The following is a 26445-nucleotide window of genomic DNA, read 5'->3' on the forward strand; positions in this document are numbered from 1 at the left end:
AAAGTAAGGTACATTTAATCCTGTGAGATATGATGGCCATTCAGCTGCCTGAACTAAATCAGTGGGCCTGTCCTTTAATGCCTGGCCAAAGTACGTGAGAGGAAAAGTTATGTATCTAATGGCCACAGTGACTTCAACTCTGCTATATGCTAATCTTTGACCAGTGGATTGGGGCATCATTTTCCAGCCGTCACAGTTTCTTAGATGCTAAATGATGCAGTGAGCTAGTGTTGCCTAACCATACGCAATAGCTCCTCTGTTTGCTATTAAACCCCTACACACCTTAAAGAACACTGAAAACAGATGAAAGAAAAGAAAAGAAAAGAAAAAGAAGAACAGAAAGTAAGGAGGATGGATGGATGGATGGATGAATCGATGGATGGATGGAAGAAAGGAAGGAAGAAAAAGTAGGACAGACAGGTGACAGGAAAGAAGGATGGTTGGAAGGAAGAAAAGTAAGACGGATAGATGACAGGATGAATGGATCAATGGATGGAAGGAGGGAAGAACAGTAGGATGAACAGATGATAGGAAGGAAGGAAGGAAGGACGGATGGATGGATGAATAAATGGATGGATGGATAAATGGATGGATGGATGGAAGAAGGATGGACGGACGGAAGGAAATAAAGAAAGAAAGAAGAACGGAAGAAAGACGAATGAATGGATGAATCACAGTGAAATGGCTTTAAGTGAGGTGAAATCAAACACAGTCCTCAGACCCCCTCAGTGGCCATTAGGGATGATCCGTATCCCTCTTTATCTGCTGCCCATGGGGATTCGCCAACCTAATAAACACTAGCTACACTCACAGTCAGACGAGCAGCTCTGGCAGACCGGGCGATACAGTCAGGACCCTGAATGTTCTGGTAGCTCATTTGTTGTGCTGAAATTTATTATCTCATCTTTACACTGATCATGCTGCCCCAAAGGCATTTTTTGGACTGACGATCGATAGTGAAAAAAGTAGAAAAGGCTCCTGTGGCCTGGAGAATAGGAAAACAAGCTCTTCTAAAATTAACTGCTTGGGACAGAACTGGAAAAGAAGTACCGAGCAATGAATATGTCAACCAAACGGGTTGAAGATGATCAATCAGACTGGGATTCTTAGAGAGAGGGTGTTCTTTGCCATAATCTGTTGCTATCTCTTTAAATTAGTGTTAAGGCCTGTTCACATAAATAATTAAAACAATAACTATATTAGCACCCAACCCACTGAAAACAATGTTCTGTTACTTTCTTTATGTAAAGGAAGTGCATTTAGTGCATATTGTGTGCATTTAGACAATGATTTAAATCTTAAAATAGGCAGAAAAATGATTAATTGTCCAGTATCTGCTGATAAATATTTAATAGTCCGTGTTCAAAATAAAAAATAAACATTTTTGCCAAATAATCAGTACAGTGTTGATATATTGTGCAACCTTTAAATGATAATTAGTAGCGCAGAGTAGCTTTCTTATATCTAAACAGCTTTGTGATATTCAGAAAAAATACCTAGATCTATGTAGCATATGAGTCTCTAATATGGAGTTCATGTCAAGTTTCAATTCAGTGGTGTAGTTTGCACTGACAAAAGAGAGAGCCAGCGAGAATGACATTTATACCAGTAGATAATACAGAAAAGAACAGCTCTTAGTGGAAGAAATAAGCGGACGGGTAAGGGCCTCTTCAGGGGCCATAATTACCATCGACTTGCTGAGATGGATGGAAATGTACCTGAGAAATCATCCAGTAGAGGGTGTTTTGTGTTTGAAGCAGTGCTTCTGAAGGAGGCTTTGTCTCACTGCTTCAGTCAAAGCTTCACGTTCACTTTTCCACATCAGTGAAGCAATGAGATGAATCAGAAGGGTCTCACTGGGGAGGACATGTCTCTCTGAACGTCTGTTCAGAGGAGTGCTGAGAAGCAAGACAGGACTCAAAATTAGAAATGAACCTCCAATGGGTGAATGTGGACAAGTTGCGGAATTTGTGACATGCAGAACGTTACATTTGAGCTTAATATAAAGTTAAGTTGAACTAAATTACTAATTTGTTCTTGGGATGGGTCATTTTATGCATCTGGCTTAAAAATATTTGTTTCACTAAAGATTATGTACATTATAGTGCCTGGGTCCTCGAATTTGGTCGAGAAGAGTTCTGCATTGTATCACAGCAGCTTCCAGAAAGGATGTTATTTTGCGTTCACATGGTAACTATAACAATAAAGTTTTAATAATGATTAATTCTATGACAAAGGTACAAAGTCGTGGGAATCATTTTTAGAAAAACTGTTTTCTAGATGAACAATAAAAACATTGACAGCCAATTAGAATCCAAAAGCCACCCCACTTTAAAGAACCTGACCATTTAATTACTGCCGATTAATATCATGTGTTGGTGTGTGAACGCTTATTATCATTACAGTTATCGTTCTTGATAAAAGGACCTTTGGTGGGAATTTTCCAGTGACTCGTCCTGCATGTTACATTTTACACCAGTAGGTGGCAACTTTAGTAACTTTATCATTTGAGTCATTCACTCAACTGATTCTTTTAAACACTGATTCATTCAGGAATTATATATTGCTCATGCCCCACCATAAATTCATACTTTTAAACTATTTTTGTTGTCGGAGCAAAAATACATAACTGACAATATTGTGTCTAAAATGTAAGTCATTATTAACGTCTTGAACTGTTGAATAATATCACAATACTGCTTATATATTTTATTCTCATATAGATATTAAATATGGGTATGAAATTGTACTCTGTTTTACCTACAGCCAGGTATGGCCCATTTTTATGTATTGTGACATATCATCGAGTGCATTTTTACCAGTGGCTTCTTGTTAATTGAAAGAAAAAAGTCTAAAGTGCGTTAACACTGTAAGTGGATGACAGCACTAAGATCAGCCATAGTGAGCGCTGATGCCCCACAAAGACCTCTCACATTTGTCATAATTACTTTATATTGATCTACTGTTTTGCAGTCACATTTCTCCTCTCAAGCTCTCATTCAGTTCACATCCAGACTGCCAGAAGAAGAACAAAGTCTGACAAGAACAAGAACTTAGACAAAGACTTTAAAACAAAAAGAAATTGTTTAAATCTCTAATCCAAACTCATTTTTAGAGTAAACAACCTTTTTTCCCCACTGTCTTTCTCTCTAAAACAAAAACAAAGTTTGTGTGTATATATATACACACACACATATATACAAACCTGATTCCAAAAAAGTTGGGACACTGTACAAATTGTGAGTAAAAAAGGAATGGAATAATTTACAAATCTCTTAAACTTATACTTTATTCACAATAGAATACAGATAACATATCAAATGTTGAAAGTGAGACATGTCATGCCAAATATTGACTCATTTTGGATTTCATGAGAGCTACACATTCCAAAAAAGTTGGGACAGGTAGCAATAAGAGGCCGGAAAAGTTAAATGTACATATAAGGAACAGCTGGGTGACCAATTTGCAACTTATTAGGTCAACTGGCAACATGATTGGGTATAAAAAAGAGATCATCATATACACAGTGTCTCTCAGAAGTCAAGATGGGCAGAGGATCACCAATTCCCCCAATGCTGCGGCGAAAAATAGTGGAGCAATATCAGAAAGGAGTTTCTCAGAGAAAAATTGCAAAGAGTTTGAAGTTATCATCATCTACAGCGCATAATATCATCCAAAGATTCAGAGAATCTGGAACAATCTCTGTGCGTAAGGGTCAAGGCCAGAAAACCATACTGGATGCCCGTGATCTTTCGGGCCCTTAGACGGCACTGCATCACATACAGGAATGCTACTGTAATGGAAATCACAACATGGGCTCAGGAATACTTCCAGAAAACATTGTCGGTGAACACAATCCACCGTGCCATTCGCCGTTGCCGGCTAAATCTCTATAGGTCAAAAAAGAAGCCATATCTAAACATGATCCAGAAGCGCAGTCGTTTTCTCTTGGCCGAGGCTCATTTAAAATGGACTGTGGCAAAGTGGAAAACGAATCAAAATTTGAAGTTCTTTTTGGAAAACTGGGACGCCATGTCATCCGGACTAAAGAGGACAAGGACAACCCAAGTTGTTATCAGCGCTCAGTTCAGAAGCCTGCATCTCTGATGGTATGGGGTTGCATGAGTGCGTGTGGCATGGACAGCTTACACATCTGGAAAGGCACCATCAGTGCTGAAAGGTATATTCAAGTTCTAGAACAACATATGCTCCCATTCAGACGTCGTCTCTTTCAGGGAAGACCTTGCATTTTCCAACATGACAATGCCAGACCACATACTGCATCAATTACAACATCATGGCTGCGTAGAAGAAGGATCCGGGTACTGAAATGGCCAGCCTGCAGTCCAGATCTTAGATCATAAAGAGGAAGATGCTACAAAGAAGACCTAAGACAGTTGAGCAACTAGAAGCCTGTATTAGACAAGAATGGGACAACATTCCTATTCCTAAACTTGAGTAACTTGTCTCCTCAGTCCCCAGATGTTAGCAGACTGTTATAAAAAGAAGAGGGGATGCCACACAGTGGTAAACATGACCGTGTCCCAACTTTTTTGAGATGTGCTGATGCCATGAAATTTAAAATCAACTTATTTTTCCCTTAAAATGATACATTTTCTCAGTTTAAACAGAATGTTGTATTCTGAATAAAATATTGAAATTTGAAACTTCCACGTCATTCCATTCTGTTTTTATTCACAATTTGTACAGTGTCCTAACTTTTTTGGAATCGTGTTTGTACATATAGATGAACAAGAGTCACACTGAATGAAAACAGCTTGTCTTTAACATATTAGTACTAGCGTATGATATTAAATCAAACTGTTCATTTAATGAAGCTCAAAGCTCAGAACAGATTTAGCAAAAACCAAAACTACATTTGACTGTGGAGTCACATTTAACTTTCTGGAGCATTTATTTCTGATTAAAGTAATTTTGGTATAATTGAATATTGCATTTCCGTCTGAGTCTTACAATGCAGTCTTACTATCTGAGTCTTACAATCAGTGATCAAGACAGAGATGTCATGCTGAATTCATTTTCTTAAATTGTCTATTTGAAGACTGTGGGGTACAACCATGATTAAAGCAGAGGAAAAGAAAAAAAGCTCTACCAACTCATATCAAATCTAACAATGACTTTTGTAAAACATAACATGTTATAAAGATATGTTGATAAGATGTTATGTGACAAAAAAAGTCATACTTTGTATTTGACTTGTAATACTAAAGGTTTCATTAGCGAAACTCCATAGGAAAAAAAGCTCCATTGTCAAGTGTAGCGGTGTATGAAACACAGATCACACATTAGACACTCTTGAACCAAGCAGCATTGTGATGATCAACGATGTTGGGACTATACAACGTTACAACGCAAAATATGCATGCTAAAATCTTTCGCCCTCATGCAAAATTCCCGATCCCCCTTCTGCCCTCTCTGCAACTGCATTTTCTAAACAAAGGCAAAAACTGCAAAAATAAATCTTAAAAACAAGTCCCATGAAAATTTGCCAAGCAACAGTAAAAAGTGACTACAACTTTAAGCAACTGCATCTGGTATTGTGAATTTTTGCGACTTTGGAACCACTACAAGTGGTAAATATATCAGTGTCGATAGCTTTACATGTGGTTTTGTTGATGCACTAAAGCAATTTGCCCTTTTCATGTAATTTTGTACCTGCTCACCAAACTCACATACTCCCAGAACAGACATTAGGAGAGGAATATGGAAAAGAAACAGGAGTCATTCACCTTATTAAAAGTCACTGTATGGTTTTGAATCTGATAGCGTATTTCAAAGTAAAAAAAAAAGTATAAAGTAAACTTATACTTAACTCATACGGTTGCTTCAATACATTGATTTTTATTTCATTAGACAAAACAATCATTTGAAGGTTAGTCCCTGTGTCAGACCACTCAAAATCTGCAATAAAAATGTATTTTTTTTTTTCATTGACGGGACCTGCATGGCTCTCAAAGCTCAGCGCTGACCTGTAACTCCAGCTTCACTGAGCCTCTGTCATCCGTCGCTATTCTCAGCATTCTGAGCATTGATCACTATGTTATTCTAACTGGGCTGAAAACTAGGCTAACTCCAAGACGACTTCCTCAGAACCCCTGGAGGCTCACAGCAAGTTTATTTCTGACCTATTCACAATGAGTTAAGATAACATGCAGACAACACATCCTCAACAAAAGAACGAAAAACGTCAAATCTAAGAGAAAAAAAGCAAAATTTTATCAGTCTGAGAGTTTATGACTGCTTGCGAAGGGATTTACGTTGCTACTACAAGCATTTACTCTTATTTTAAAACATGCAAATGAGATCTGTCTCTTAGTGGCGTCGTACCAAAATTCTGTGCAGGGACAAACCTGAGCCCTCTTTTCTTCTTCCTAAACATTTATCTCTTTTACATCCACTCGCCAAAACCTTCCCAGCGACCAGACTTTAACATGTGCGCTGAATTATTCAAAGCTCACGCTCAATTATTTATCAGTCTGGTATATTTGGATCGTTTGTTAAGAGTCTGGACGGAATAGTGGGCCATCCATGAACACTATGCAAAAGATACAAGTCCATAGCTCTTCAGACCAACATTGTCCACCAAATTGTCCATGAAAGCAGGCAAACATATAATCTGCTGACACAGGACTTTCTAGAAAGCTCTGCCATCATTAACAAAGTGATAGCTTTAGCTCCCAATAAAAGTGTACTACGCTCTGCTCAATCTATTCTGCAGATTTTTCCCAGATTGCAACTGCAGGCAAACAGAGTGTGTAATACTGTCGATTTTGGCAGCGAGTCAGACTGAACTGTGACAGTGCATATCCATTACCAATAATGCAAGTTTTCACCTCTTCGATGCAACTGTCCATGTCACATAAATACAAAAACAGAAAACTCATAAATAACTAAAGCAATTTCAACATATTTACAGCCTTGATGAAACTAACGGAATGAATGATGCTAAAGATCCCCAGTTAGAGGCCCGCTGTGAGTCTCAAGCTGGGGTTTCTCTCGTACTGTCCACATATTTACCGAGCCGAAATCTCTTGTTATAGGTTCCTGTTCTCTCTGGCCTCCCCAAAGGACTGAGTATGTCCACAAAAGAGAAGGTTTCCTTAGGTCAACAAGGTCTCTCTGCTCTCCACAGCCAATTACTTCCTGTAAATGTCAGTGCAAAGTAGAAGACCACTGAATACTGATAAGGCCATATGCACTGTTATCAAACTCCCTCACTGTAAATGCATACATATATTAGTCTTACTTCTTACTTATACTTACTACATTATACTGTAAGAAACATTTCTGTATAAAACTGATAATGTCCTGACAGAAAATTACCAGTACCTTTTCTGCTAAGTTTATGGACCTTTCCTTTAACCCCAAAACACAACGCAATGAAATGCATAATTCAAAATACATGGAAAAACCCATGTGAAAAATCAATACAGAAAAATTCCTTCGTATTAAAATAGCACATTGTGCCTTATTTTTACAGACATTTCTCAGAGGGTAAAACTAAATTTATTAAATCAAATTTTTTTGGTAAACAAAGCTGAAATAAAAAAATATCATTATAAGAAATATTAGTTTAAAAACTTAATAAAAAAAAAAATCTAACTAACTAAAGATTTGGCCACTAACTGAAATAAGTTTAAGTTGAAGGATTAAAATGACTAAAAACTGAAGTTAATATAAATTAATTTCAATTCATTAATTTACGTTAAATTAAGCTAATAAAAATGAAAAATGTACATAACAAAATTCATAAAACTAAAATTAAAATGAAAACTGAAAAGATAAAAATAAAACCTCACTCAAAGAAAAATATAATAGTATAATAATGCATTCTTAAATCATCTTGTCTGTGAAGGACACGTGATGCATTAGATTTCAGTCAAAATGCAGTATGTTAAACTTTTAGAAGATCCATCGCATGTATAGCTAGGCAGCTCAGTAGTTTTTGAAACAGAGCTTATATACCATGTAGTAGGCAGTAAGTTAGTATTCCAGTTGATCACTACGACTCAACAGGGGTATGATTCATGTCCCTACATTGAAAGGCTGGACAAAAGGCCTGACCATTTAACTTATTGCACCAAACACAACACCCCAACCCCATGGCCCTTCTGCGGGCATTTCTACTCACTCACTGTAATTATTTCACTTATCATTTCAAAAGACTGCTTCTGGCCTCCGTCGCCATTCATACCACAACAGGGAAAGTGCCAACTGCCATCAACTGCTGTGATTCAGCCTCAGATTCATTTAAAACTCCATTTAAAAAGCAGTGAGTGGAATTCTGAAGAACCGATAGTGACCAGAAAAAAAGAGAAAGCTTTTCAATGCACAAAACTCTCTAAAACCATTATGCTGCCCAACCAGCATGCATTTCTCCAAACATCCTTTAAAGACCACCATTTTAAAGACTACTTTTGCTTTTTAAAAGCCTTTAAAGTGCGTTGCATTGGTAAATAAATGTGAAATGATAAAGAAAAAACTAAAAGTTCACTAGTCACCTTCAGGAAAATACACTAGTGACCTCTTGTGGCTATACTGAGTCATGCAAAGACCAACACCAGACCCTAAAACCCAGCTCAAGAGCTAGACAGGGGCCCAAAGCTCAGGCCTAGTGCTCTCAAAGTCTAAAGACAATTCAAGACCCCAAAATTAAGATCCAAGGACCAGACGGTCCATTTTAATAAAATCCTTCAAAAATATATACTAATGAAACCAGTTTTAAAACACAAAGTAATGAGCCCTATACCCAGACCAGAATCACACTTAAATGGTCTTGACAGGTTTTAAGACCCAGACCACATCAGCAAGTGGATCTATATGAATCCGTCTACAAAATAGTTTCATAGACTATTTTTATTTTATTTTATTCAGCAAGGACATATTCAATTGATAGTATTGTGACGGTAAAGACTTGTACATTGTTACAAAAAACTATTTCAAAGAAATGTTTCTTGAGCAGAAAATTATCATATTAAAATGATTTCTGAAGGATCATTTGAAAATTAAGACTGGAGTAATGATGCTAAAATTCAGCTTTACATCACAGGAATAAATGACTTTTTAAAATATATATTTAAATGCAAAACAGTTTACTTTAAATTGTAACAATATTTCACAATGTTTTACTGTATTTTTACCATTATCAAATAAATGCAGCCTTCTTAAGCATAAGAAACTTTCAAAAACATTAAAAAATCATACTCCATACTCCAAAATTTTAAATGGTGTAAATGCAAACATATAAAGAACCAGGTGAAGTTCTAATAAGTATAATATTTACAGTATAAATATTTCTCTTGCAGAGTTAATATTCTGTCATCTCTTGGCTTCTTCCAGCTTATGTGGCCGATGTTTTTCTTTCTCCTTCCATTACTAGAATCTCAAATTCATTAAAACACTACATCGATATAAACCCCCACTTATCTCAGTCCATCCCGGAACTCTGTTTGCATCCTTCATCTGACGACCTGTTTACACTGTAGCCCACAGTAAATCTCCCTCAGAGTCCAGACTTAGCTCATGGCTCTTCGGCGCAGACAGTAACCGGACCTGTCTGTCTGTCCCATATCTCTCTTATGCATTAAATAACCATATGAACTAATAAGAATTTGAAACTAAGGAGAAACTAATGTCTGATTATATTTTCTTCTCCTCAAAGACAATAAAAACACATTTAATTTAAAAACTTGTGTACTTTAGCAACATTTTATTTATTTGTCACAGGTTTCAGCTGCAAGGGTCTGAAAGGAGACAAGTGGTGCTTTGGATCAATTAGCCTTTCATCGATGCTCAGTTATAAAGTATACAAAACTTTAGCAGTTTATTTCATCTGGACATCTTAATCATTATCATACTGGTCAAAGTGCAGTTTTCCACTTCGATTTCTTCTGCTTTCGACTGCACGCCACACACACACACACACACACACACACACACACACACACACACACACACATTACTCAGCAATACCAGCTACATTCATTTAATAGATGCCGTGCATATCAAGACAGACATCCATGCAACATGTGTGCTGTTCTTCTATTAAAAGTGAATATACAGTGCAACCATGATGTCAGTCTTTCATTATTTCCTTCAGTCCATCAGGCTCCATTCAGTTTGAGCGTATATTTCAAGCACACAGGGGTAACAGACTGAGCATGCCCAGATGAGAGGGGCATGTAAGCTGGGGCGGGGCCTGAGGTGATAAGGTAACTTGGAGATTCAGATTCATTTGGCAGATTTTTGAGCTTTCTGGGCAGATTTAGTCACTTTCCCGCTGCCGCCAATCTTCTTGTCCACACTTTTGATGACACCGACTGCAACAGTCTGTCTCATATCTCTGACAGCAAACCGTCCTGGGAAAACCCATAAACACACACATATTTATTTTAATATGAAAATTGCTTGATGAAAGGACTAGTACCATTTTCTGTTGTGTTTGTGGTAGCTGACTGAAGACTTGAACCTAACCACAGTGATCTATCAGGATTGTGTCTAACAAAAACGATTTTCTTGGTGAACACTAATTTTAATGGAGAGTTTAGGGGATGACGTAATGAGTAATGAGAGACGGCATAAAGTGTTTTCAAAAGGATGATGTGGAGGCTCACATCACTGATGAATCAGACCTTTAACCTGACAATGACTCCAGTGAGTCTCATTAATCATGAGACCGAGTGACCAGCAGTGAGTTGTAAGCCTGAGACGTCAATTCTAAATAAGTATGACAAACCTAACTGCTGGATGCTGAGTTGCTTGGTTCTTGTAATTTAAGAAGAACATACATGAATCGTGTCTTTTTATAAAGCCTCTAAAACCTTTTTCTAAATAGGGATTGTTTTACAGGGCATGAAGAAGCTATTTAGCAGAGCCTTGCACAAGGTTTTATTATATTCCATCTTGATTATGCATGTATTTGACATACCAATTACTACAACCATGCTGAGTGATTTTTTTTTGGATTTTTAAAATTATTTATCCTATCCCTTTTTAGTTTTTTTTTTAGGTTAGTTTAATTTAGGTTAATTTCTATGAATATTTGCCACCCCATGTATGTTACCATGAATAAATTGCCAAAAGAAATATTCATATTGTTAGAAATTATTAAAAAACAAAAACAAATATATAAATAGATAGATAAATACAATTTTAAAAAGCAATGCAAAACAAAACAAAACAAAAAGGAAAACAAAATAAAACAATACATAAAGCAAAGCCAAACAAAATAAAAGAAAGCAAAACATAAAGAAAAGCAAAACAAAACATAAAAGAAAGCAAAAAAACAAACAAAAAGAAAAGAAAAGAAAAGAAAACAAAGCCAAGCAAACTAAAATGAAAATAAATAAATTGATTCAGAAGCATTTCCTGTAAGCGGACACATACCCAGTGGAGGGTACTGAGAGAAGCTCTCCACGCACATTGGTTTTCCTGGGATCATGTCCACAATGGCAGCATCTCCTGACTTCAGACTTTTGGGGTTGTCTTCCAGCTTCTTGCCTGAACGGCGATCAATCTTCTCCTTAAGCTCAGCAAATTTACAGGCAATGTGAGCTGTGTGGCAGTCAATGACAGGAGAGTAACCTGCACTGATCTGTCCTGGGTGATTCAAAATGATGACCTGATAAAAAGAGAAAGAAGGAATAGAAATCCAGATAGAAAACAAAGAAAGATATCAAGACAAACACACAAGCTGACAAAGACTGTTGCCCCACCTGTGCTGTAAACCCTGCTGCTTCCTGAGGCGGGTCTGACTTACTGTCCCCACACACATTACCTCTTCTTATGTCTTTTACAGACACATTCTTCACATTAAAGCCCACGTTATCTCCTGGCATAGCTTCACTCAGAGTCTCGTGATGCATCTCCACTGACTTCACCTCTGTAGTGATGTTGACTGGGGCAAAGGTCACCACCATACTGGGCCGCAGGATACCTGTCTCCACCCTGCCCACCGGCACGGTCCCTATACCTGAGGAGAAAGACATGGCATCTCTGAATAACCATGTTCTGTAAACATACAAATGTAGTAGCTTTCTGAACTCAAAATATAACTAATAGCTGATTTTAAAAATACCATCACCCCATAAAATGTGCATGATTTGAGTGGGTTAATCCCACCTCCAATCTTGTAGACATCTTGTAGGGGCAGACGTAAGGGTTTGTTAGTGGGGCGTGTTGGAGGCATGATGGTATCGAGAGCTTCCAGGAGAGTCACGCCACTGGCATGCTGCTCCTTCCTGTCCAGCTTCCAGCCTTTAAACCACGGCATCTGCACAGCACAAATGAGATGATTTTATTAATCAAACCACTAGCATTTTGCCAACAGTTTAATATGAAACTGCCAGATGGTATGAGGTCATTGCTGAAATGAACACAAACACACACATGCCAAGAAGACTCACATTAGAAGACGGTTCTAGCATGTTGTCGCCATGCCAACCTGAAATTGGGACGAAGGGCACCGAGGCGGGGCTATAACCGATCTTTTTGATGTAGGCGCTCACTTCTTTAACAATCTCATCATAACGTTTCTCGCTGTAGGACGGCTCCGTGGAGTCCATCTTGTTGACGGCTACAATCAGTTGCTTGACACCCAGCGTGTAGGCCAGCAGGGCATGTTCCCTTGTTTGGCCATTTTTAGAGATGCCCGCCTCAAATTCACCCACTCCAGCTGCCACAATTAGAACAGCACAATCCGCCTGGGAGAGAAAGAATGAGAGCCACATTGTTTAAAGATAAAGATACAAAAATTCATCTACAGGTATTAGGGATCTTCTCACCAAGCATCGATATTCCACCAATCATCGTAATTGGTTGCAGTTGAACTAGTACTGTCTTACCTGAGACGTTCCAGTGATCATGTTCTTGATGAAATCTCTGTGTCCTGGAGCATCTATTATAGTTATGTAGTACTTGGTGGTCTCAAACTTCCAGAGAGAGATGTCTATGGTAATTCCTCTCTCCCTCTCGGCCTTCAGCTTGTCCAGAACCCAGGCGTACTTAAAGGAACCTTTTCCCATCTGCCAAAACAAAAGTATGTGAGCATACAGGGAAAACATGCCTTCACTGAGGATAAAATTAAGTTGTGTGGACACACAAAAGCAATCATCTTAAAAGATTATGACAGTACATGTGTTATTTAAGCAGAAACCAACACCTATATTGCAATGACTTCTCAAACGATGATATTTTGTTTGGATTGTATAGTGGTGTTCCAGAGGTAGAATTCTGAATATCATTATAAAGCCACTTTTTACCCAGGGTAACAAATCTTTAGTAGGGTTAACTCTGCATTGCAGTGTCAAATTTGTATAGTGCAAATGCAGTGTTTAAAAAAAAAGCCCCTGTCAACCCTGACCTCGGAATTTGGATGGTTTTAGGTTCAAATCATGCAAAGGTTCATACATTATGCCTCAACAATTTGCCCTTGAGCTTGGCACTTGCTCCAGAGAACAATCCCTTCAATAAATCAAGTAACAATTTTTACAATGGAAGGTTGTAGGTTTAAATCCTGTAAGAAATACATTATGCCTCAATATTGTGCCATTGAGTTAAATCTTTTGCCCCAGCTGACTGTCTTTGTAATAAATCTCTTAACAATTTTCACAGATGGAAGGTTGTGAGTTCATATCCCACAGGGGCCCACACAATATACCTCAATATTGTCCCATGGAGTTAAATCACTTGGACCCGCTGACTGTCTTTGTAATAAATTTCTTAACAATTTTCACAGATGGAAGTTTTTGAGTTCATATCCCACAAGGGTGCATGCATTATGCTTTAACATTTTGCCATTGAGAAAATCCCTTACCCCCGCTGACTGACCTTGTAAGTCTTATAACAATCTTCACAACTGGAAGATTGTAGGTTCAAGTCCAATACCTTGTTGTTTTATCCTTAATCAAACACACCTGCCTGTCATTTTCTAGCAATCCTGAAGACAAAGGTTAGATTTTTCTGGTTTGTTTAATTAGGATTGGAGCCAAACTCTGCAGGACAATGGCTGTCCAGGACCGGAGTTGCCCATCCCTGTTGTAGGTAAAAACCCCTGCTGAGAGCAATAATATAATGTACTCATTTAGACATTATTCTTACTAATGTACCTAATCTTTAGTAAACCTATAACACAAATCCAACAGGCTTCTTTGCGCACACACAGTGTTTTACTACCTACATCTTGCTGCTTGAATAACAAGTTACCCTCAAAGACAGAGGTGAGGTGTCAGACACACTGGGATTGCACCCATTTACTCAGGTCTCATTCTTCCAGTCTAATGTGCATCAAGAAGACAGAAGTACAGGGCCTGTATCTTATCTTTTCCTTTCATCTCCAATGGCATCTTCCAAAGAGTAAATGTCTCAATGTAATTACACAGTAATTCTCCCTCTGCTCTGCAGTGCACGGGAGGAGAGGAAGGCATGGTGTGATGCATGATGAGATTCTTACATAATTACCCTACACAGTAAAATGGTTGGAGTTACCCATTATTCAGCACAGACCACAATTCTCACAACGCATTAGGGATTTGCCTATGCAGATGAGGTCACTTAAACTTAAATGGAAGGTGCAACTGTAGTCCTTTATTAGAAATCTGGCTTCAAACTCAGCAAACTGACTCCATTAGAACACCAAAGCTAAATTTCTATGATTTTTTTTTAAAGATCCTGTTCACCTACCTCAGCAGCCTCTTTTTCAAACTTCTCAATGGTTCTTTTATCAATTCCTCCACATTTATAGATGAGATGGCCAGTGGTGGTGGATTTCCCAGAATCAACATGGCCGATGACCACAATGTTGATGTGGATCTTCTCTTTCCCCATGAGGCACAGGGCAGGAAGACGGGATGGGAATGGATGGAGCTTTCTTCTGTCTACAGCTGTCGCAGACAAAAAAAAATTTGAACACATAGACACAACTTTCATCCTTTCATCCGTCTTCAGAGCACAGCAGAACTAAGCTATTCAAGATCATTTCTGAAACAACATAAAATGGGAGATAAATATTTCAGATAAAATATACTTATATAATAAAATAATACAATTATAAAACATTATAAAATGTAAGGAATATTATTTGAAATGTCTGAACATTTGTCATGAACAGTACATAAAAAGATAACTATTTGATCTCATTAATCATTTTACCAGTTTGGTAAACATTAGTAAACATATTACCAGTATAACAAAAGGCTTGCAAAATCACAATCTCAAAACATTACTATTAATATTATTATTTTTAAAAATTCATGAAAATATTTTTCAAAACTAATTTCTTACGAGTTTACATATCCCTTGCAGGATCTGTAAGATAACTATGACTTTCTTCTATTTTTTATTTTTTTAGCACTACCCTGACAAAGTTGCATAACTATATTTGAATATTTCCCACAAGACAAAGTTATGAATTACACAAATCATCCTTTCAAAAAATACCCCTTGACATACAGTACCCTTGGCTTTTAAGATATATATTGCCTCTCCGAGCATCTGTTATAGTTTTTAACAATAGTCAAGTGAGGTCCCTCAGTTGAGAGTATAAGCTGGATGTTAAAATCATACCTCAACTGTGGGAAAAACACAAATGTGCAGAATATGCAAAGAACAGTGGGTAGCTTCACTGTTCGGGACAAACCAGGGACTAATGCACAACTATCACAAAAGCTTATGAACAGTATTTGATGCAGGAGGAAACAACACATGAAAGATACAAGGGTATGTAAGCTTTTGAACAGGATGTGTAAATTCTGCTATTAATTTATATATCAAATAACAAGTAATGTTTTGTTGAATAGCTTCATCAGGGCAGTACTAAATAAAAACACAATAGGAAAAAAAGCTGTTAACCGCTATGAGTATATAGTTAAAGTCTATCAGCAGGAGGATGTTTGTGGCCTCTTACCTGCAGCTGACAGGCGGACCCTGTTCTGTTCTCCCCTCAGCAAACAGACACTCTGCTCCTCAAAGGTGGCAGCACAGTCCAAGTCTGTGTGCGTAATGAACTCACCCCACTTTGATACAGCAATGCGGCATTCAAAGTGGGGGGAGGCTGGTGGTGCAGTGAGACAGCTACAACAGCAGCAGAAACTAGCTGAGAGGAAGAGTACGAGAGATGGAGGAGGAACACACTGCAACAGAGCAGCGTTCAGTGACTCAGCATCTTATCCTCAATTAACTCCTGTGTGGGTCTGAAATATGACACCCACAGATTCCTAATATACATTTTTTTGTATTATTATTGAGAATGTTTATTACTAGGTTATTCTAGAGGTAACTGATTCTATGTCTTTAGTTAGATGCAATTTTAGTACATCTGAAATTGTATACATTTATTATTGGGATCTGATCAGTTTTCTGGTCTGTTCTTTAAAAAATCTCCAATAAATTATATTTTGACCCCCATTCTTTAGTAAATTTCATACAGGTACTTTTATTTATTGTTAATTTTGCAGAACATGTCAGAAAAACTTGTGATCTGTTCTACGCTTTCTTTTACACTTTTCTTTTTTTTTTTTTTGCCACTTACACAGACCAAAAGATTTCGTTTAGCAGTTGTAATATCTACAAAAAGTGCTAGTATTATAGAATTTTCAGCAGCCATTACTCCAGTCTTATATATATATATATATATACACGCATACATTTTTACTTTTTTTATATATAATTAAGTTCAAAAGAATTTGAACTTAATTATATAAAATATTTATTTAAAATGGAATCTTCTGTAATTTTATGAATATCTGTCAATTTAATGCACCTCTGTGAAATAATGGTATTGATTTCTTTAAAAAATATCTGACCAGAATCTTTTGCACAGTACTGTAAGTATCATTTGCTGACAGAGGTAAAGAAGTGCCAGTGTTCTTTGAAGCGCTGCTAGATATTTGGTTTCTAATGTACCAAAAAGATAAAAAATACTCATGTGGCATCATAAGAAGTTAAACCATTTTAAATCCCTTTTTGGATCATTTATCATTTACCAGAACAGACCAAGGAATGATCAAAGGGAGGCTAACACATTAAATATTGTTCATTGCCAGATTAGGAATTAAGAAGTCAGATCAGACCAATATAGCGCATTATAATTTTTTTAATCAGGGACATACTCCTGATGTGTTTAACATGTTCAGTCAAAAATGTAAAACAAGCATGACTCAGAAACAGTGCAAATACCATCACTATTCCGTAAGAATTTGATCAATGACCATCTAATTGGCTAATACAATCAAGTTATCTCAAACAGTTAATAACATGTCTAGCTCAGTTTATTTGCAGTGTAAGTCCTAATAAATCACACAACAAACTAGTTGATACTCTGGTCCCTCTCAAGAACTCTGACAAAAATAAAATAAAGCTACCACTTAAAATTCCCACAAATCTTAAAAAAAAAAAAAAAAAAAAAAAAAAATTGTTTTGTTTCCAAACTCAACAGAGGAAAGCTTATTAGTTTATCATACTTTCCCCATCAGTCTAGTCTGATCCTACACAACCACCAGACTTTCCTTTCTCTATATTTCCACCGTCTGTCTGTGAACAGCTCAGAAGGCTTAAAGCACAGGAACGCCTCTCGCAGTGAACCTCTGGACTGCAGATAACGCACACGAACATCACATCCCCTGCACGCCATGTCATTTCACTTTCACATTGGCTCTAGCACGACCAATATTAGCTAAACCCTTCTCTGTCAGTTCTTTTCAAATGTCTGATGTCCCAAGTCGTCCTGCTGCAAGCTGCGGCTACGTCCTGCGGCGCTTGGCTCCTCCGGGGCTGGAGGGGTTGCTGGAGTTCATCACCTTCTCCACGGCTCGGCTCCTCTTCCTCTTTTCCCCGGCTGATTCTTTCGACCCGCTGCCCGTCTCACCTGAGCCCCCCCTCTCTACCCGCTCTTTCTCTTTCTCTTTCTCGCGCCCGCTGCCCGACCTCTCCGACATCTTCACCGAGGAATTGCTGCCTGACAAAGGGAAAAGGGAAGGGGGAAATGGGGAAAAAAGGGTGGGATATGGGAACACAAAGAACAAAACAGATTAAAACCACTATAAATGAAACAACAACAAAAGAAAAAAACTTATTTGCACCAAAATTAATTATTTCTATCATAATTAAACAGTGGCGTATAATTTCTGTGCTAAATGAAGCCGACATTAGCTTGTCAAAGTTAGTGGCAGAATGACCTTTTTGTCCAAACAATGGAAGACAGAGAAGAAAAATTGAGCGGAAAAAAGCATTAACTTTGCAATTCAGTTTGGTGATGCTAGTGGCACAGAAACTACACACTTCACCTTTAACTGCACATCTATAATATTGCCATTTATAGTTCACTTTTTTTTCTAAAACGTATCATCTTAATTAGTGCTGAGAGAAAGGTCAAGCACATTTACATAACATGTTTTGACATGACAGCATAATTTGCCGCCTTATTTTTTCTAAAGCATCTAAACCTCAAGCGCCAATAATGTGCTGACTTCCTAAAAATACTTTTGCCATAATAAATAACCCACATCCCTCAAAAAAGCCATTTTTGTTATTTCTGCTGTGATTATGACAGAGCTGCCTGTTTTTAAACTTTGTTATTAACAGAAATAGGGAGGATATCACATGATTAATATAATACACTCCCAAGATATAAATCAATGAAACTATTTATTTAGTGAATGCATAACTTTCAAGAACTGCATGTTCTTCAGTGAAACAGTAGGTATTAAGGAAAAATAAAAATAAATTCAGTTTCAGATCACTACTAATGTTTTTTAACATTTTAATTGAGATATTTTAAGAATTGACCCCTCAAATTATTCGCTGAGGCCCCCTTGTAGGCCCCGGTCCCCTGGATGATCAAGAAATAATTCCTGGTATTGATAAAGTATTCTTTTAACCATTTTACACATTAATGAAGCTTAATAATAACTCTTCAGTTTTTATAAATGTGCTTTTAAACAACTGAAAGCTCACCATTGTCTAAAGCAAATAGCTATGTCATACACGACCACCAATTAAAATGTAACTGTTTAAGCTTTTGTTCACAAGTGGTTCACCAATAATCCAAAATCTATCCATTAAGTTACTTCAAGAAGCAGGTACTAGTCTGGCACTCTGTTCCAAACCCCACATTTTAGCCAAATATTAAGACTGCATTGTGAAAAAAGAAATCCCATAATACACTGCAATGAGCAGTGCAAAGTCCTAGATAGGCAAAGCAAGAGAAATTGTAACGGCTTTTTTTTCCATTCAGTATTTTAACCTATATTTGTGTACCCTGTTTATTTTTGTGTTCACGTCATGTTGTAATTACAGTTAATTACTAGTTGGCAACCCATGCCGTTCTACTCAGAGCTGTTCACGTCCTTGGACTTGAATCTCGGCAACACTGATGGCAAAATGAATCTGTGTAATATGAGTAATCAATAGACAAAACCACAATACCTTATTCCTAGTTGTGTGTTTTAATATGATGAGAAGGTTGCACAAATATGAGCTCACAGAAAATTCCAAGTTTACAAGTTGTTGAGGGCATGAATGCTTTTTACAAGTCTTAATCTCGTAATTACAAAAATTCCAACTAGATGTGAACACACCTTATGCTTATTAGCTTGTTGTGTTGTTAGCCAAATGCTAATAGAACATTCTACTTAAAATAAGTTGAGTGCTAATTGTATGCTGCTACCTAGACAGAGGGGTCCAAATGAGTCACTTACAAACAGGGCTGCAAAATTCAATTTTCAGTTCAATTCAAGTTTATTTGTATATCACTTTTTACGATACAAATCGTTGCAAAGCAACTTTACAGAAAATTACGTTTCTACAAAAGGGCAGAACATTTTCGGTAAAATTCCAGAAACTTTCCAGAAGTTTTTCAAATCGAATTTCTTGAAAATTTCTCAGATTTTCCGCAAGTTTCCAAAATTACTGGCAAGTTTCCAGAAATGTACCTGCAACCCTACTAGGGAAGTAACGATGAACTGTGAGCCGGTTGAAAATCGATTCAAATGTGTGACGATTCAAATCGGTTGAGATGCTCAATAAATCGCGATTCAATTAGGGGTTCGAGTTTATATGAATGCATGACTGAGGGGAACTTATTGTCTTTAGAAAAGTTTAAATGTTTTTTTTTTTTTTTTTTGTCGTCATGTCTTTGTATAAGGCATATTGAAATTCAGGAAAGTGCCGCACTGCTTCGTTTACAGCGGAAACCAAGGACACGCTTTAAGCTCCACCTGCTGGCAGAGAGTGAATTTGCATCTCATTCAGCCTGTCTGCTGAAGTTTCATGCAGATATTTTTATGTATAGTTTACAAAACTGAAGTCAAACCATTGTTTTTGCTTCAAAATTTCGAAATGATACAATCTAATTTAAATTAAACACTGCTCATGTTGCATGTATGCAACATCTTTGTTTGGAATATGATAAAAATGCAATTTACATTCTATTTAAATTTTATCATTTAGCAGATGCTTTTATCTAAAGCGACTTACAAATGAGGACAATAGAAGCAAACAAAACCAACAAAAGAGCAATAATATGCAAGTGCTATATTAGTATATTATTATAGTTATATTTCAATTTCACAAAGAAATATACAGCATTTTGTCCAAGCAATAATAAAAGGACATTTAATTCATAATTTGTCTTAAATATAATTTAGTTAAAAAAAAAATTAACTTCAACTCAAATCGAATCAAAACAACAGAAAAAAAAATCGTTACATCCCTAAACCCTACTTATAAAATTGTGTTTTAACCAAAGAAACGCAATATTGCCGCTGTTCCATAAGTGCCACCTGCTGTCAGAGAGTGAATTTGCGTCTCATACTGCTGCTTCTCTTTCATGCAGACGTTTTATGTGGTATAGTTTCACAAAGCTAGTCAGACCGTTCTGTTTTTGCTTCACATTTCAAAATTATACAATCTAATTCAGATTAAAAACAGTTCAAGCTCCATGAATGCAACATCTTTGTTTGGATTGTGATTAAAATATAGTGGTTTCCTCTCATTTTAAATGGAAAGAGCACAGACACGGCCAAAGTTTGTTTATATGAAGAGATTTCTTTTATTTATGTTATTTATTTGATTTGGGGTATGTTTTAAATTTTAAATTTAGTTTTGTTATTTGACATTTACATTTCAAAAAGAAATGTGCAGCATTTTGTCCAATCAATATGAAACGACACCTTTGCCTTAAAGGGATATGAACATTTTGGCATTATTTACTCACCATCATGTGGTTCCAAACCTGTTTGAGTTGATGGTCCCCATTGACTTCCATAGAATTTTTTTTCCCCTACTATGAAAGTCAATGGGGACCATCAACTGTTTGGTTCTTAGAAATATCTTCTTTTGTGTTTAACATAAGAAAGAAACTTATACAGGTCTGGAACCACATGAGGATGAGTAAATTATTATAAATTTTCATTTTTGGGTGAACTATCCCTTTTAATCCTATTTTGTTAAAAAATGTGAGAAAATTAAATTGTCAAATCAGCATTGTGAATTGTACCGCATTGTGAGTGAAGTGAATCTTTACATCCCTATAGTTTTGACATGACAGCACAATTTGCCTTCTTAAGAATTCAAGTATTTTTTCTTAAGAATCTGAAAGTAAAGCTCCAAGAATGTGCTGACCTGTTAACTAAAAATTATCTCTTTAAGAAAATAAACTTTTGACATAAAACAAATAACTAGAATCTAATTATATGATAATTCTGACTTGGCTGAACACACACTCAAAATCAGTGATTTATAAAGTTGATATGCTACCTATGTAGGCAATAAGCATGGGGCAAAACACAAGGTTTTGGAACAGAACTTGTATCTCTGACGGTGTTAAACCCTATAATTATATGTCTGAGATTTGAATTACCAAATTTTACTGTCTGCTTTAACAACTAACAATTTTTAAATTAAAGGGTGAACCAGTGTGTATTATGTCTTAAACCTTGTTACTGTAAATTTCTGAAAAACTGGTGAACGTGCAAGGAATCTCAAAAGCATATAAAGCTGCTGCTGCTCAACAAACCTGTCCAAGCAAACCCCCAACATGCCATGCTTCATACACACAGAGAATAATAACATAAGCTAGGGTGCACAGAACACATAAAAAAAGACAAAAGAGAAAGAAGGACAGCGAGAGAAAGACGGAGCGAAAGACGCACATGGTCAGAGGTCTCTGAAGGCTGTCTACAGAGGCCTCTGGTAATGAGCTGGTCTGTACTGAGCTCAAGCTGGAGCTTTGGAACAGAGCGAAACGTTTTCTTCTGTCCATACCTCGCAAAATCCTGGCCAGCCATACTGGGACCCAGACCTTTGAAAATGAGACACAAATGACCAGTGTGAGCCACGCTGAGCTTCACGCCAACGGGTAAACGATCCAGAAAGAAAAAAAGTGATGCAATGACGCAGGTTTTAATAGACGGCTTTCGATCAAAAGGAAAGAGAGAGAGAGAGGGAAAGGAAAAAGAAAGGGGTGAGTAGATGAGATAAAAAGAGAGTGAAGGAGAAGAGAACCTTCTTCATGGGTCGCAGGTGGGTCACTCTCTTCTTTGAACTCCTCCTTCACTTCGTCTTCAGATCCCACTTTACCTGCACAGAGACAAAAAGAGCTTTTAAATAAATCAGTCAAATCAAACGCATCAACCGTAAACCACAAGACGCTCACCTTCCTTGACTTCCTGTATGATCTCTTCAGGCAGCACAAAGCTCTTCTCCGAGTTTGGAAACGGGAGTATTTCTGATTCATGCTGCGGCAACAAAAAGAAATTCACTAATTAGATTGAGAGGTATTGCAGAATCAACTTTATTTATCCCTGTTGGAAACTGCAGCAATAAAAGAGGTTATTCAAGGGTGTGATATCTCACGATGGCGTCCTGATCACCCTGACAGTGTTTAATTTGTGATAATATTTGACTGACCTTGTGTGTATATATACGTGATAGATAATTAAATGGATAGTGAACTTAATTAACTGTTGTGAATCTTACATAATAAATATGTTTAAATATTCTAAAAAGATTTTAAAAAATAGAAAATTTATAATATATGCTCTGGAAAGTTAATTATCCTAACAAATATTGGCCCATCCAGTGTTATTTTAATATAACTGAAATACTATTTTATTCATATTTTGAATTTGTTTATTTTTACATTCTCTGTCTTCATTTAATTTTAGTTAAAGTTTTAATTATTTTCTTGTGTTTTAGTCATACATGTGTGTGTGTGTATTATACATTAAGTTAAACTAAATGAAAATGAGAAATATTGCCTTGCAAACTAGCTGGAAATTAAGTACTTATTTATTTTAGATGATGTTTATTTTATTTCAAGCAACAAAAATGTTTTTATGGTTTTCATTTTAGTTAACTATAATGACCCTGGGTCCACCACAATACTAGGGTCAGAAAGTCTAAGAACACTAACGTTAGTGAAAATGCTTTTATTTAGCATGTATATAATAATAATACAAAAAATTGTTTATTATATTATTTGAATAACAATGAGAGGTTGGACTGAACACGTGAATTGTTGTGCTGTAGAATGCATGCAGTGAATGAATCTCATGAAGTAAACCTCACAATCCCAGAAAGCATGAGTTGTCTTACCAGCGCCTGCATGTCGTACATGGTGCTCAGGTGATCCCAGATGACTTTAGAGGACACCTGCCTGCCGATGTTCTGACTGAACTTATCGCGAATACAGATCATGTGGAAATGACGATTCACTCCTGAAGACATGAGACAGTTTCACAGAGACACTCTACTTACAGCACAGAAAACACCAGTGCTGCTGTAAATTAGCCTAGCCGTAATGCTATCACGCTAGTTAGCAGTCGCGCTAATGTTTGCTAACGTAAACACACATTGACTGCTATAAGTTACTCCCTCCATAAACACAATATTAGTCATTAAAAATAGACAAATTCAACAATAGTCTACAATACATCTCAAATGTGTAACAAAACCGTTCATGCAATCGTTAGATTCAAATTTATTTTAACAATTAGCAACTGGACTCGATAACGCTCACTAAAGAATCACTAAAACGCTCAAATTAACTTAAAAATCTTTATCAGTATTTTAAAATCTGATTGGTATGATTAAATAACTGTATTAGTGCTTGATTGCAGACGCTTAAAAGGTAAAAAGGCGCACATGGTATTATTTGTGATGTTATATTGTTTCGCGTGTGGAGGTCAGGGCCTGTTATTCACATAAATCAAAATAAATTCATCTTACCTACGGGTTTATGACCCAGCATTGCGTGGAAAAGACACACTTCTACTTCTTGACTCCACACAATCGATTCGTCGGCGGTACAGATGCCGGTTTCTGCTTGTTTGTCGTCGGATGGCAGAGTCTCGGCTTCCCCCATGTTTCTCCAGAGACACTGCTGCAGATCTAACGTTAGTTCTTCTTCTTCTTCTTCTTGTAGAATTCCGGCAGTGTAGAAATGTTTTATATACATCACCGCAGCGGGAGTCGACACGACGATCACAGACACTTCAGAGATTATCGTGAGGTCTCATCAAGCGTTGACCTATTCAAAAAATATAATAATAATAATAATGTTTTATATATATATATATATATATATATATATATATATATATATATATATATATATATATATATATATATATATATATATATATATATATATATACACTACCGGTCAAAAGTTTGGGATCAGTAAGACATGTATTAAAAAAAAAGAAAAAAAGAAGTATTTTATGCTCATCAATGCTGCATTTATTTGATGCTAAAATAATATCCTTTAAAATAAAATTAAATTTATTTCTGTGATGCAAAGCTGAATTTCCATCAGCCATTACTCCAGTATAAAGTGTCATATGATCCTTGAGAAATCATTCTAATATGCAGATTTATTATTAGAATGATCAATCTTGGCAACAGTTGTGCTGCCAAATATTTTTTTGTAAACTGCTATACTTTTTTCAGGATTCTTTGATGAATAAACAGTTCAAAAAAATAAAGAATAAAAATTTACTGACCTCAAACTTTTGAACTGTAGTGTATATTGTTAGAAAAGGTTTCTATTTTAAATAAATGCTCTTCTTTTTAACTTTTTATTCATTGAAGAATCCTGAAAAAAAGTATCACAGGTTCCAATAAAATATTAAGCCGCACAACAGTTTGCAGCACTGATAATAAATCAGCATATTAGAATGATTTCTGAAGGATCACTGAAGACTGGAGTAATGATGCTGAAAATTCAGCTTTATTATCACAGGAATAAATTCGATTTTAATGTATATTAACATAGAAATTATGTTAATATACGCTATTTTACATCACAATAATATTTCACAATATTACATTTTTCCTGTATTTTTTATCTAATAAATGCAGCCTTGATGAGCATAAGAAACTACTGTAAGAAACATTAAAAATCGTTCTGATCCCAAACTTTTGACTGGTAGTGTATATATATATATTATCATCCTATTTTCAAAGTTTGCTTTTTTATTTCTTTGGAATAGTTGTATTTATTTATTTATTGTTTATTATCAGAATTGCTTACAGGGGTTTGTCTGTTCATATTTATTATAAGAAATGTATGTTTATATTATCAGAATTTCAAGGTTAGCCCTTTTATTTCTTTTGAATATTTAAACGTTTACATCAGAATGGCAATCTTTTGCTTACTGGGGTTTGTTAATAATTGTCTCTTCACATTCATTTAATGCAATCTATGTTATTTTTTATTATAGTTATCAGAATTCCAAGGTTTGCATTATTTATTTATTAGAGTGGCACTCTTTTACTTGCATGGTTTGTTTATATGTAATATATCATTGCTTATATCCATAATTCTAAGGTTTGCACTTTTATTTATTTATTTTTATTTATTTATTTTTAAATCAGAATTGCACACTTTTATTTACAGGGGTTTGTTATTAATTGTCTGTTCACATTCATTTAAAGCAATATATAATTGTTTATATCACCAAAATGTCAATGTTTACACTTTCATTTGAATATTTACATTTTACAACAGAATGTCACTCTTTTGCTTACAGGGGTTTGTTATTAATGTAGTTTTGTGTGCAGATTCGTTTAATAGACGTACCTCCATGAGGAATAGATGATAAATCAGACAATATTTGCCCATTTTGTCTCGCAAAATGTAGGCTACCAAAACTCTTGTCGATGGATAATGCGCAATTTGACTTTTTAAAACGGTATAAATTAATTTTATATGAGCAGAGATCTTTGTTCATTATAGGCTAATCATCACATTTGGGAAGAACACGTTCAACTCTTTCTGGAATTCCAGATTTGCTGCACAATCCTTTATTGTGTTTACTGATTTAAAAAAGTGCATGATTGATTCAATGCAGTGCCCTGAAGTCGTGATATTATTGTATCACCCCTTCTTTTACCTCAAACCTGTCTCACACCTCGTTATTTATTTCG

At 36.2% G+C, this 26445-nt stretch overlaps 2 protein-coding genes across 7 annotated transcripts; both read right to left on the reverse strand.

Moving 5' to 3' along the window:
* Positions 1-9691: 9691 nt before the first annotated feature.
* eef1a2 (eukaryotic translation elongation factor 1 alpha 2) lies at positions 9692-16289 on the reverse strand. The gene is made up of 8 exons (XM_042712815.1): positions 15923-16289; positions 14701-14900; positions 12864-13043; positions 12426-12722; positions 12142-12292; positions 11736-11992; positions 11407-11641; positions 9692-10379 (listed from the first exon to the last, which is right to left on the reverse strand). The coding sequence occupies exons 2-8, from the start codon at positions 14842-14844 to the stop codon at positions 10252-10254; spliced, it is 1392 nt and encodes a 463-aa protein (XP_042568749.1). The 5' UTR covers positions 14845-14900; positions 15923-16289; the 3' UTR covers positions 9692-10251.
* An 803-nt stretch (positions 16290-17092) lies between these two features.
* Positions 17093-24558, reverse strand: LOC109049664 (MRG/MORF4L binding protein). Of its 6 annotated transcripts, none has more exons than XM_042712817.1 (7): positions 24471-24558; positions 24244-24418; positions 23611-23732; positions 22670-22751; positions 22519-22593; positions 22279-22315; positions 17093-17967 (listed from the first exon to the last, which is right to left on the reverse strand). In XM_042712817.1, exons 2-7 carry the CDS (start codon positions 24377-24379, stop codon positions 17757-17759), a joined length of 663 nt encoding a protein of 220 aa, XP_042568751.1. In that variant the 5' UTR covers positions 24380-24418; positions 24471-24558; the 3' UTR covers positions 17093-17756. The 6 variants fall into 6 exon arrangements, with proteins under 6 accessions (XP_042568751.1, XP_042568755.1, XP_042568753.1 ...); XM_042712821.1 differs by having other exon boundaries at positions 17093-17971; positions 24471-24554; XM_042712818.1 differs by having other exon boundaries at positions 17738-17967; positions 22167-22315.
* Between the last annotated feature and the right edge of the window lie 1887 nt (positions 24559-26445).

This window comes from Cyprinus carpio, chromosome A23 (assembly GCF_018340385.1).
Source record: "Cyprinus carpio isolate SPL01 chromosome A23, ASM1834038v1, whole genome shotgun sequence".
Taxonomy (NCBI): Eukaryota; Metazoa; Chordata; class Actinopteri; order Cypriniformes; family Cyprinidae; genus Cyprinus; species Cyprinus carpio.

Bases quoted from the DNA above. Each gene is read 5' to 3' on its own strand.
- eef1a2 (XM_042712815.1), bottom strand. From the start codon at position 14,844: ATGGGGAAAGAGAAGATCCACATCAACATTGTGGTCATCGGCCATGTT. The intron at 11,993-12,141 runs GTGGGATTAACC...CTTTCTCCTCAG, and splicing joins AGATGTCTACAAGATTGGAG to GTATAGGGACCGTGCCGGTG. The intron at 11,642-11,735 runs GTGGGGCAACAG...TCTTTTTATCAG, and splicing joins CAGCAGGGTTTACAGCACAG to GTCATCATTTTGAATCACCC.
- LOC109049664 (XM_042712816.1), bottom strand. From the start codon at position 24,379: ATGGGGGAAGCCGAGACTCTGCCATCCGACGACAAACAAGCAGAAACC. The intron at 22,594-22,669 runs GTGAGCGTCTTG...GTCTCTGTGCAG, and splicing joins CATACAGGAAGTCAAGGAAG to GTAAAGTGGGATCTGAAGAC. The intron at 22,316-22,518 runs GTTCTCTTCTCC...TCATTTTCAAAG, and splicing joins ACCTGCGACCCATGAAGAAG to GTCTGGGTCCCAGTATGGCT.